Source organism: Canis lupus, chromosome 3 (genome assembly GCF_011100685.1).
Source record: "Canis lupus familiaris isolate Mischka breed German Shepherd chromosome 3, alternate assembly UU_Cfam_GSD_1.0, whole genome shotgun sequence".
Lineage (NCBI taxonomy): Eukaryota > Metazoa > Chordata > Mammalia > Carnivora > Canidae > Canis > Canis lupus.
In genome coordinates this window covers 65,236,031-65,248,794 of record NC_049224.1, presented here as the reverse complement: position 1 = coordinate 65,248,794, position 12,764 = coordinate 65,236,031, and the positions used below count along the sequence as shown (strand labels likewise).

The following is a 12,764-nucleotide window of genomic DNA, read 5'->3' as shown; positions in this document are numbered from 1 at the left end:
TTATCTATTCACTTTGAGAGAGAGTGCATGAGTCGGTGGGGGGGTGGGGGCAGAAAGAGAGACTCTCAAGCTGACTGCCTACTGAGTGTGGAGTCCAATCTCATGACTCTGAGATCATGACCTGAGCCAAAATCAAGATGCTCAAATGAATGAGCCACCCATGGGCCCCTAAACTAATAAAATATTTTTTTAAAAAAAGTGGTCTGAAAGATCTCAGAAGGTATCTCAATGCAGAGACTGCTCCATTTCTTAAAATTTAAGAATTTTCAGCACACAGAAGACAGACTGCATGGAATAGAAAACTTCATATCACAAGTATACTTGAAGAAACCACTTGTGCAGTCACTGCCCTCACTAACCTTAATGGGAAATCAAAGTCAAAAATAAATATGCAAAAATATACAGAAGGGTGCTGATGGGGGGGGAAGGAGGAAAGGCCAAAAAGGCTTCCTATAAAAAGGGACATTTCTTCTTTTTTTAAAAAGATTTTATTTATTTATTCATAAGAAACACAGAGAGAGGCAGAAACATAGGCTGAGGGAGAAGCAGGCTCCCCCCACAGGGAACCTGATGTGGGACTTGATCCCCAAACTGGGATCATGCCCTGAGCCAAAGGCAGACACTCAACTGCTGAGCCACTCTGGCATCCCAAGAAGGGACATTTAAACTGTGATAGAAACGAACAGACATTAGCCAATAATGTATATTACAGACAGAGCAAATACAAATGTCTAAAGATGAGACCTATGGTGCCTTGGAGAAAGAGAGTAATTAAGTATGGCTAGAGAAAGGATGGCTGTGTGTGTGTGTGTGTGTGTGTGTGTGTGACATTTACCTGTTTGTTGTCTTTTTGTGGCAGGGGTGATGATGTGACCAAATAAAAATTTATAGAGATTTAAGGGACATAACAAGATATAAACTACAAAGGTAAGCAAAGGCCAAAAATTTGGACTTAACCAAAGTGCAACAAAACTCACTAAAAGGTTTAAGTAGAAGAGTAATAATAAGTAATTAGAAATGCATTCTAGGAAGATCACTCTCATCTTTTGTCATCAATGCCCAAGTATGTCAGGCACATGCCTAAACAGTAAAATACAGAACAAATCAAATATAGGTTCTGCCCTCAACGAGGGAAAGAAACACTAAAAAAATTATTGACAATATATGCAATAAGATGGTGTTATAGAAATTATACAAGTTATAGAAAAATATTACAGACCAGGGAATGATTCACAAGTAGTAATCTTTAAAAAATAGAAAAAAATCCAGAGCCCAACAATATATGATTGTATAATTCACACTATGTGGTATTAACTGAAAAAACTACTAGACAAAGAATCAAGAAAAAAAAAAAAATCAATCAATAGAAACAGACCAATAAATGATAATGGTGGAATTAGCAGACAATGACTTTAAAACAGCTTTTATATTTTGAATATGCTCAAGGATTTAAAAAATTTTTTTTAATTTAAAAAAATATGCTCAAGGATTTAAAAGAAAATATAAACATAAGAATAAAAATATTTATATTTTTTAATATTTTTGTATGCTTTTGTATACTTATATATTACAAATTCATATGTATATGTATATATATAGTGGGGTAGGGGGAAGAAGCACATCAAATGACATTTCTAGAGATGAAAAATACAATTTCTGAAATAAAAATACACTGAATGAGATTAGGAGTGATTAGATATTGTAGAAATGATGAGTGTACTTTAAGACACAACCAGATTAGCCAAAATAAAGCACCACTACCACCACCAAAAAAAAGGTAAAAAAAAAAAAAAAAAAAAAAAAATACCTTAGTATTATGGATTAAATTATTGTCACCTCCTTCCCCACCAAAATATGCTGAGATCCTAAGCCCTGGTATCTATAAATATAACTTCAGTTGGAAATAAGGTCTTTGCAGATTTAATCAAGTTAAGATTAGATGGGGGGGGGGGAGGGAGTGCCCACACTTGACACCTTAATCCAGTATGATGAGTTTCCTTATAAGAAGAGGGAAATTTGGACAGAAACAGAAACTGCCCTGGGAAGACATAGGCAGAAACTGGAGTTCTGTTGCCACAAGCCAATCAACACATAGGTCTACCAGAAGCTGGAAGAGTTAAGAAAGGATCCTCCAGGATCACTATAGAAACAGAAACACTGTATAACTATCAAGCAATAACTCCTTGTTTTTCCATCCCTCCCAGCCTCTGGTAACTTCTGTTTTACTTTCTGTCTCTCTATTTGCATCATTTCTTTTTTTTTTTTTTAATTTTTTTTTTTAATTTTTATTTATTTATGATAGTCACAGAGAGAGAGAGAGAGAGGCAGAGACACAGGCAGAGGGAGAAGCAGGCTCCATGCACCGGGAACCTGACGTGGGATTCGATCCCGGGTCTCCAGGATCGCGCCCTGGGCCAAAGGCAGGCGCTAAACCACTGCGCCACCCAGGGATCCCTATTTGCATCATTTCTACATCACAGATACATCATATAAATAGAATCACTTAACGCTTGTCCTTTTGTGTCTGGCTTATTTCACTTAGCATGATTTTTCAAGGTTTATCCATGTTGTAGCATGTGTCAGAACTTCATTCTTTTTATAGCTGAATAATATACCACTGTACTTATACATCATATTTCATTTATCCATTGATGTCATCATTGGTGGATGCTTGGACTGTTTCTACCTTTTAGCTGTTGTGAATAATGCTGTTAAGAAAATGGCATACAGGTATTTGTTTGAGTCTTTGTTTTTGTTCTTTAATTTCTTTCAGGAATGTTTTATGGTTTTCAGTGAATAAGTCTTTTGCCTTTTTGGTTAAATTAATAGGTACTTTAGTCTTTTTGATACTATTGTAGGTAGCATTATTTTCTGTTTCTAGTGATAAAAAAGTTTTCGAACTAGGTAGTGGTGAAGGACACAACACTGAATGTTCTTAATGTCACTGAACTGTACACTCAAAAATGGCTAAAATGCTCATCTCTATGGGTATGTATATTTTACCAAAATATTTTTTTAAAAATGCATACAAACTCTGAAGCAAACACTAAATACATGAGGTACTAGCCAATTGGAGAAATAAAATAAGATACTAAAAAGTACTTAATAAATCCAAAAAAAAGTCAGGAAAAGACAAAACAAGAAGAAAAAAAAAGAGGAAAACAAACAGCAATGTGATAGGAATAAAAATAACCATATCATGGATCCCTGGGTGGCGCAGCAGTTTAGTGCCTGCCTTTGGCCCAGGGCACGATCCTGGAGACCCGGGATCAAATCCCACGTCAGGCTCCTGGTGCATGGAGCCTGCTTCTCGCTCTGCCTATGTCTCTGCCTCTCTCTCTCTCTCTCTCTCTCTGTGACTATCATAAATAAATAAAAATTAAATAACCATATCAATAATTATACTAAATGTAAATGGCCTACATAGATCAATTAAATAACAGAGAATATGTGACTGAGTTTTTAAAGACCTAAAAATATATGCTGTCTGCAAAAGATTAAAAAAGCAGTTGCCTTGGGCTCAAGGAGAGAAGTAGTGTGTAACAAAACAATAATAGCAATGTGAGGGGGCCAAAGGTTGAGAATTTAAATAAAAGGCTATTTTTAATAGCCTGAAAAACTGAAAATCTTGCATTAAGACTACACACACAATACCATCTCTGTTCTCTATGGCTTCAATCTACTTTAAAATCTTGATTTTCAGGGGACCTGGGTGACTGAGCAGGTTAAACATCTATCTGCCTTCAGTTCAGTTCATGATCCCCCAGGGTCCTGGGAAGGAGCCCCACGTTAGGCTCACTGATCCATGGAGAGTCTGCTTAAGACTCTCTCCCTCTGCCCCTCCCACTACTCATGCTCTCTCAAAGAAATCTTAAAAAAAAAAAGTGTTATTTCAAGGACATCTCATATACAAACTCATCACTACTTGTAAAAACCATAAGGCAAAATGTAACTTATTCCCAATCCCAATAGCAGTAAACTTTCTATTTAGTTATTTCTAAAGTTAATAATATCAACATTTAATAATAAGGCCCAAAATCATACTGTGAAGTAAGAGCTAAAATCATTTTCATGCTTTTCTTCAAATTTCATTTAGGAATTCACTTCCTGCCTTGGAGGGAAATGGGGATGGAAATTCTTTCGCATCCAAATGAAGCCCTATAATTCTGCTTTTAGGTGAAATATGCCCGCACTCTTCTAGCATTTTCCAAAACTTACCAAGAAATTTCTAAATCCTTCTTCCAGTGAAGGCAAATACAAAATTCCTCTTAATTATATTGATCAAAATTCTGACTCCCTTTGAAAATGATTTTTAATTATACAGAATTTTTAATAAATTCTGGCTTATTTTAAATTAGCCCAACAAGAATATAAATAATAGTGAAAGGCAATAGAAGGGAAGGGAGAAGAAATGGGTAGGAAATATCAGAAAGGGAGACAGAACATAAAGACTCCTAACTCTGGGAAACAAACTAGGGGTGGTGGAAGGGGAGGAGGGCAGGGGGTGGGGGTGAATGGGTGACAGGCACTGAGGGGGGCACTTGATGGGATGAGCACTGGGTGTTATTCTGTATGGTGGCAAATTGAACGCCAATAAAAAATAAATTTATTATTAAAAAAATAATAAAAAATTTAAAAATAAATAAATAAGCCCAACAAAACTAAGAAAATATAGGAAAATTGCCATTTAATCAGATATCACTACAGCTCTGGAATATCACAAAAGATTGTTATGTGTTATTTCATTCTTTGAATAAAATTGGTCATGTTGAAAATGCAACTAGGGGCATGTGGTTAGCTTGGCTGAGTGTCTGACTCTTAATTTCAGCTTGTTCTTGATATCAGAATCATGAGTTCAAACCCCATGGGGTACTCTGCAATGGAGCCTACTTAAAAGTGGCAGCAGCTCTTTCTGTCTACGGGTCCTGTCCCCATACTTTAATAAAATCACCTTTTTGTATCACCCCCAAAATAAAACAATGATAAAAGTAAAAAAAAAAAAAATTCTTTTAATTTGAAATTTTTTTAAAAAGAAAACACAACAAAGCACTATGGCTAGCTCAGTCAGAAGACCATGCAACTCTTGATCTTAGGATTGAGTTCAAGCCTCACATTGGGTGTAGAAATCACTTAAAATAAAACTAAAAAAAGAAAAGAAAGAACAAGAAAACACAACTGAATAGAGCCACAACTAAGTTTTAATAAGGTATAGTGGTAATGAAAAAGATAATGATATTGGAAAATGGATTATTAGTTTTAAACTGAATCAAAAATTCCTTTTACTTTAAAACCAAATTATATTCAAAAACTAAAACCCAGGGATGCCTGGTTGGCTCATCAGTTGAGTGTCTGCCTTCAGCTCAGGACATGATCCTGGAGTTCCGGGATTGAGTTCTGCATAAGGCTCCTAACACAGAGCCTGCTTCTCCTCCCTCTGACTATGTCTCTGCCTCTTTCTGTATCTCTCATGAATAAATAAAATCTTAAAAAAAAAAAAAAAAAAAAAAAACTAAAACTCTATCAGGTATACATATTTGAAAAACATAATAAAAAGTTTAAAAAGGAATGAGAATATGGTTGTCTTTTGTTTTATTGCTTTCCTTACAATCCATGCACTTGAGTTTGAATAAAAAGAAAATTAATGGAATGATGCACAGCAACCAAATCAGAGTAACAACAGTTACCTCAGGGGAGAACATTCTTGGTATATGACTTCTGAAAGATTTTTTAATAATCTCATATTTAGTATCTTTTATAATGGCAGGGAAATATTAGGTTTTGTGCTGCGTGATTTCTTCATTATAACATATTTGACATCCAGTTATTAATGAGGTCTGGTAATATTCAAATCTATAGTTTATCCCTGAACGATACAGCAGTAAGCACATCAATAATCCTCATTTCATGCAACAGAAAATCTGAGTGTAACTTTTGACCCCCAAACATTTAACTATTTACTAGTAGCCTACTGCTGACTGGAAGCCTTACCCATAACATAAACAGTGACTTAACACAGATTTTACAGATGTATTCTATACTGTATTCTTACAATAAAGCTAGAAAAAAGAAAAAATTATAAAGAAAATCATAAGGAAGGGAAATAATATATTTATAGAAATGTACTCTATCAAAAAAAAAAAAAAAATTCTGTCTTTAAGTGGACCTGCAGAGTTCAAATGCATATTGTTCAAAGGTCAACTGCATTACAGGGCAAAAGAGAAAACATGTAATCAATTTCCAAAGGCTCGTATCAAAAATAACTAATCATGCATAGCTACTACTACTTATTGAAAACCTACTATGTGTCACCTATTCATTTTATATAAGCCTCAGGTTAAGTATGCCAGTCATGTAGAAAAAAAACAACCCAGGATTAATCTATACCAAGTCTATCTAGCCCCAAAGTCAGTGAATCACAGTATTTTCTCTAACATTTTGCATAAGAATACTTAAAATCTAACAGAGCTCCAAGTGGGTCCTATAAAACATAGGACAGAATCTAGCTGCTGAGAACTACCTCTCTGCGCTAATGAATGTTTCACCTCCATCCTTCTTTGCTCTAGGAAAACAGATCAATTTCATCTGCTAAAGATTGCAATGACCAAAAAAAAAAAAAAGTAAAATATAGAACTTCTCCCACATAGTCGCTCTGTAACTTAAAAAGGCAGTACAAGGGATCCCTGGGTGGCTCAGCGGTTTAGTGACTGCCTTTGGCCCAGAGCGTGATCCTGGAGTCCCAGGATCGAGTCCCGCATCAGGCTTCCTGCATGGAGCCTGCTTCTCTCTCTGCCTGTGTCTTTGTCTCTCTCTCTATCTCAGTGACTCTCATGAATAAATAAATATTTTTTAAAAATTAAAAATTAAAAAAAAATTAAAAGGCAGTACAAGTAGATCATTCTCAAAAACCAAAAACTCTAAACTCTGGCTACTCAATTCCAATACAATTCAACAGTGCTTTGCTTAAGACTTAAAGGCTATATAATGGCACTAAATTACTTCTACAGACATTCTACATTTTCCAAAATCCCCAAAATAAAACTCTAATTTTAAGTTTAAAAAGAGAAAAGAAAATCCTAAATGATGAAGGAATAATAAATGTAAGTCTGCACCCCTTAACAACTTTTTTTCTTTTAAAGAATTTACTCATGAGAGACAGAGAGAGCAGCAGAGACACAGGCAAAGGGAGAAGCAGGCCCCCTGTGGGGAGACCCATGCAGGACTCAATCCCAGGAACCCAGGATCACTACCTGAACCAAAAGCAGATGCTCAACCACTGAGACACCCTGCAAGGGCACTCCTGTCTCAGATGTCCACTGTCATATCTCCAGGGCCAAACCCCACTGCTAATATTTTCTAATGGGGCCATCAACAGCTGAGGACCACACTGCTTCCCTGAGCTCTTGAGCAATTTACTCATTTCGAGGATGTTCTTTCTTTAAGAACCAACCTCTACGTGTTTATTTTATAAGCCAATGAAAAAAAGAATATTATCCAAATGCTTTCCTTAATTACTTTTAGGGGGCACCCTAAAATCTTTTAAAAAAAAAAGATTTTTAGTAGAAAAAAATGATTTTTAGTAGGCCAAATTCTAGTATAAATGCCAATAAATTAGTATATAATTATTTTCTTTCCAAAAACCTTTACAAAGATCTTTCTGCTACCTTTCAGATTTAAAACAAGATTTTATAGATTTAAAACAGGATTTTATCTATAAAAGTTTTAGCTACAAATAGCATTTCTGTAAATTAAACCATGCGGGGTACACCTAAAATATAAATGCCTTTCTTTTAAGGATCTAACTTCTTAAAGAAAAAATAGAGTAGAAGGCTACTCTAAAAATACTATTTTTCTGCTTTTCTTAACCTTCCACTTATATATCACCAATCTACTTTTATACACTCACATCCTACTATTGCCCAGTACTTATCCTTTACTATGATCAAACCAGAATACCAAGTCTCTAAACATTCCCTATTGAGTCCAACATAATCTGCTAAAAATCGTACTTATAAGAAAAGAGGCTTTATGTTGGATGAATTCTCATTATCATGCCTAGCACCCCATTATTAAAGAACCCTAATAAAATTCAAGTCTATTACAGGGTAAAAGAGAAAACACGTAAATAATTTTGAAAAGTTCCTATCAAAGGAAATGAAGTAATTATTGCACGTAATTAATGCTGAGAACAGCTGTAACAATAAAATAACCTAACAAGAACTATAACAGTTACTACTGTGTATCCTATGTGCTCAAATAATCCCCACTGCTTGGAATGAATGATGTCCTATCCCACTAACACCTATCAAAATCCTTCATTTTTCTTCAAGATTCAATTCAGTGTCATCTCTTACATTAAGTTTTTTTCTTTTTTTTTTTTTAAAGTAGGTGCTCCCTCCATGCCCAACATGGGGGCCTGAACTCAAAACTTGAGATCAAGAGTCAGATGCTCTGGTGACTGAGCCAGCTAGGTATCCTGCCTCATTAAATTTTCTGATTATTTACTACAACTGAATGATAGGTCTCTCTCTCTCTCTCTCTTTGATCTCCAGAGAACCTTTATTCAACATCCCCTGAAGTATGAATAAATAAATCTTTTTTAAAAATAAAATAAAATAAAAAATAAATTCTTAACGTTCTTCTATATATCACAAAGAATTTTTTTTATGAAGATTTTATTTATTTATTCATGAGAGACAAAGAGAGAAAGAGTCAGAGACACAGGCAGAGGGAGAAGCAGGCTCTCCCCGCAGGAGCCCGATGTGAGACTCGATCCCGGACCCCAGGATCACGCCGAGTCAAATACAGACGCTCAATCACTGAGCCACCGAGGCGTTGCTATCACAAGACTGAGATGAAACTCTGAGCTCAAGTTTATATTGTTCTAATGCTTTGAAGTAGGAGAGATTCTGGTTAACTCTTGGTTAAACAAATCAGCTGAAAGGAATGACTTAGATTCAAATTGTTATATTCCATTTGAGAATGTGGACATACCCATTTCCTAATATTCTGCAACTGCTTACTTACCTGAGACCATGGTCTGTAATCTGATAACATCCAGACAGACTGAGAAACAGAAGTACACGTCCAGTCTCTTGATCAGATTTTTCACTCCCAGAGTAAATTAAGTCTTTTCCTCTAAGCAATCTAGTCCTTGATGCTTTTTTACATAATGCAGAAGACTCTGGGAGTGCTGACATAGTTCTTAGAGCTGTTCCTGTACAACAAAATGAATGACCACAATACGCAAAGGCCGGAGAAGCACAATGCTGCTGCCAACAGACACTAGTCCTTAGTCCAACAATATCTTTACTGTAACAACCGGAGGAGGAACAACTAAAGTTGGATGCTGTTTCCATTACACAAAGACTTTCAACATTTCTATGTCTCCATTCTACAGCATCTTCAATATCAGCCAAATCTTCAGCATCTAACATCCACACATATGGAGAAGTGAAACTTTCAGAAGAAACAGGCTTAGTCCAGGGGTGTTCATTATCCATTTCTTCTCCAATACCTTTGTTAGTTAAATCGTGCAAACAAGCATATTGCTTGGTGGACTGCATGGTAATGTCTTTATTCTTCCATGAAGTCGAAGTAATTTTGCTCGTAGAAGTTTTCAGAAGGCCACTCTGATAAGATGTCAGAATTCCAAGGGCTCTAGAAATCTTCTCTAAAGCCACATCTGTGATTTTTTCACAACCAGACAGATCAAGATGCCGAAGACTCTGGCAGCAACCAAGCCAAGACCAACTATAATTAAGAAATAAGACTATTAGTGGATATTGTTAAAATCTTCAAAACCATTTGACTGCACTGAGTGGATGGGAACTAGAAGATTTAAAATCTAATATAATCAAATATTTACTGAATACCTACTGTCAGGCATCATTTTAGATACTAGGGATAGGAAAAGACAGTAAGAGTAACTGGGGTCTAAGTACTGCTAGCCTAGCAGAAGGGTAGGAGAGGAGAAAGGTATTGAAGGGAGAGACCTCAATTTATTATTCGAAAAAGGAACCAGTGAAGGAAAGGCTGCACACACACCAACAAAAGAGAATAACTAATAATTAAAAGAGGAAGATCTAAAAGAAGCTCTAGGAACTCCGAGTTAGCCAGAGCCAGAGAAGGGTATACCTCTCCTTCTGAAACAGGAAGAAGATGCTAATATAAATGCGAGGGTGGGAAAGAGAAAGGTGAGGTAGAATAAGAAGGAAAGTGGCATCTAAGGAAATAAAACTTATAAAGATTGTAGCTTGAGGAAAATGTTACAGTTCCAGAATATGAAGAATGTAAGAGGAAGCTTTGCCAATTGGCATTTGGAGCCCAACTGAAACGGGAAACTTCTTAAAAACATTTAGTGCTGGGACGCCTGGGTGGCTCAGCGGTTAAGCGTCTGCCTTTGGCTCAGGGCGTGATCCTGGAGTCCCGGGATCGGGATCGAGTCCCACTGGGAGCCTGCTTCTCCCTCTGCCTATATCTCTGTCTCTCTTCATGAATAAACAAATAAAATCTTAAAAAAATTAGTGCCAATCCTACACTGACTGCACAGAAAGGTTCAAAGGTCTAGACATAGTACAGGATTATAAAGATGACAGGATGATGCAAATTGAAGTTTTGGATCAGCTGGACCCTATGGACAAGAAGCAAAGTCCTGGACGGTACTATCAAGTTATAGCCCTACATGACTGAGATGTGATAGTAAAAAATAGCAGTACAATTAAACTTCAATTATGCAAACAAGAAATTACAGAAAATACTACTAACTCAGAGGTAGAAAACATTACACTGAAATATTCAAAAATAACTAACCTGTCAAATGCAGAATCTGAAATGTCAGTCTGGGTCAGATCCAGATGCTCCAAGTTAGGACAAAGTTCTAAAATCTGCCTAACCTAAGGGGGAAAAAAATCATCATGAAGATCTGCAGACTTTTAGGTAGATTAAGAAAGACATAACTTTTAGTAAATAACATAAGCCAGTGGTTCTCAGGCTTCTGTGCATGTAAAAAATCATTTCAATTCTGCATTACAAATATATATTCTTGACTAAAACTCTGGAGAATCTGTTTTAGTAACCATGAGATTAGACCCAGGAAATGCGTATTTCTAAGGAATACTCAAGGAGATTCTGATGTAGGACATTACAAGATGGACTTATAAAACAGTGATTTAATCTCACTTGCCCATTTTACCATGCCCTACATAAAAGCATTTTATAAACCTGGGCTTCATCACTTAACTTAGTATCTGTGAAACTAAATAAATTGTTTAACCTCTCCTAGTCTGTTTCCTTTTCTATAATGTGTACACAGTATCTATATACCAAGATTACTATGAAAACTGAAGTGAAATAATATGAGAAGGTAGCAGTGTAAGCCTGCCCATGGGAGGGCACTCTCATGGGTAAATAGCTGGGGGTTTTTTTTTTTCCTTTATTAAATTCAGAAATGGGTAAACCAAATTTAGATCACTGCTACTTTTTCTTAATACCCGAAGTAGTGCCAATTTATACATACCATTTTGCTGGAAACTGCAGAGCTGTATGCTAATACTATAGTTTTTACTGAAGTGCCAACATAGGGTAGAATGTTATGAATTAAGCCATGAAGTAAACGTTTTTCCATTTGTGCAATGCTGATAGCAATCGACTCCTCTGCAGACTCTTCTGTAAAATGAATTCAAAAATCTAAGAATTGGATACCACTAATTATAATTAGGCTACTCAAGGAATCACCAAGTCACTAAATAAGAACTACTCTTTGCTATTCTTTTGGGTTTTAAGTAGGCTCCACGTCTAATGTGAAGCCCAACATAGGGCTTAAACTCACACCCCTGAGATCAAGATCTGAGCTGCAATAAAGAGTTGGTCACCTAACCCGACTGAGCCACCCAGATGCCCCCTTTTCTCTTTTTAATACTTCATGCTATTCTTCAATTCCCTTATGTATGTAAAGCCAACTTCAATGAACAAGGTCTCAGTAGAATTCAGTATGTAACAGTCAACTAAAAAGAGACAAAAGAAAAAAAAAGTTTACAATGAGAATGAAGGGAAGATTTTTTTCCACTTGCTTCAAGGATGAAGGTAATTTTCATATCAAGGTAGGTATAGCAGAGAGAGAAAAAATAACCCCAGATTCAGGAACTTGAAAAAAAAGTTTTGGAAAAACCCTGAATGTTTAAAAGAATAGTAGAAGCTCTTCAAGAAAATATAGGATATCAAAAGAAAAATGACTCATAATAAAAAGTATTATTTGTTATTTTAGTAAAATAAAAGGGACATAGAGCTAGAAGAGATTTAAAACAATTGGGCAAGCCTCATTATCATGAATCAAGCAAAAGTAAAAGTACCTCAGAACTTTTAAGAAGCATGGCTTTTGGTTTTTGCTTAATAATTTCTATAGAGCTAGGATGTTTACAATAAGCTGCAGCACTGTAACAACCAACACAACAAAAACACTACAAACTCCCAATTTGATATAAATGGGAAAAAAAACACACCAACTACACTAAAAAGAATAAATAATTGTATCATCTTTCTCAGTATTATTATGCTTATCTAAATACCTAAATGAATGTCTCTAAACATAAAACAGTTTAACAGAATAAATTAAAGTCTCATTTTTAAGAAAGTCTCATTTAAAACAAAACTGAGTACAACTAACAAACGAAATATAAAAAGAAAAATTCCGAATTTGTGACTAATGGTTCTTCTATGTTTACAGATTCACCTTAAATACCCTGTTTAGTCAGACATCTATGTAAGAC

General features: G+C 35.6%; 1 protein-coding gene across 4 annotated transcripts in view; it reads right to left on the bottom strand.

Annotated features, from left to right (window-relative positions):
* Positions 1-12,764, bottom strand: part of FBXL5 (F-box and leucine rich repeat protein 5) — a 43,473-nt gene that overhangs the window by 9,651 nt on the left and 21,058 nt on the right. For all 4 annotated transcript variants that reach the window (XM_038533343.1, XM_038533342.1, XM_038533340.1 and 1 more), the window contains 3 exons: positions 11,516-11,664; positions 10,810-10,892; positions 9,025-9,750 (listed from right to left, as the gene is read on the bottom strand). In XM_038533343.1, the coding sequence (XP_038389271.1) occupies positions 9,025-9,750; positions 10,810-10,892; positions 11,516-11,664 (958 nt within the window). The remainder of the gene's footprint in view (positions 1-9,024; positions 9,751-10,809; positions 10,893-11,515; positions 11,665-12,764) is intronic.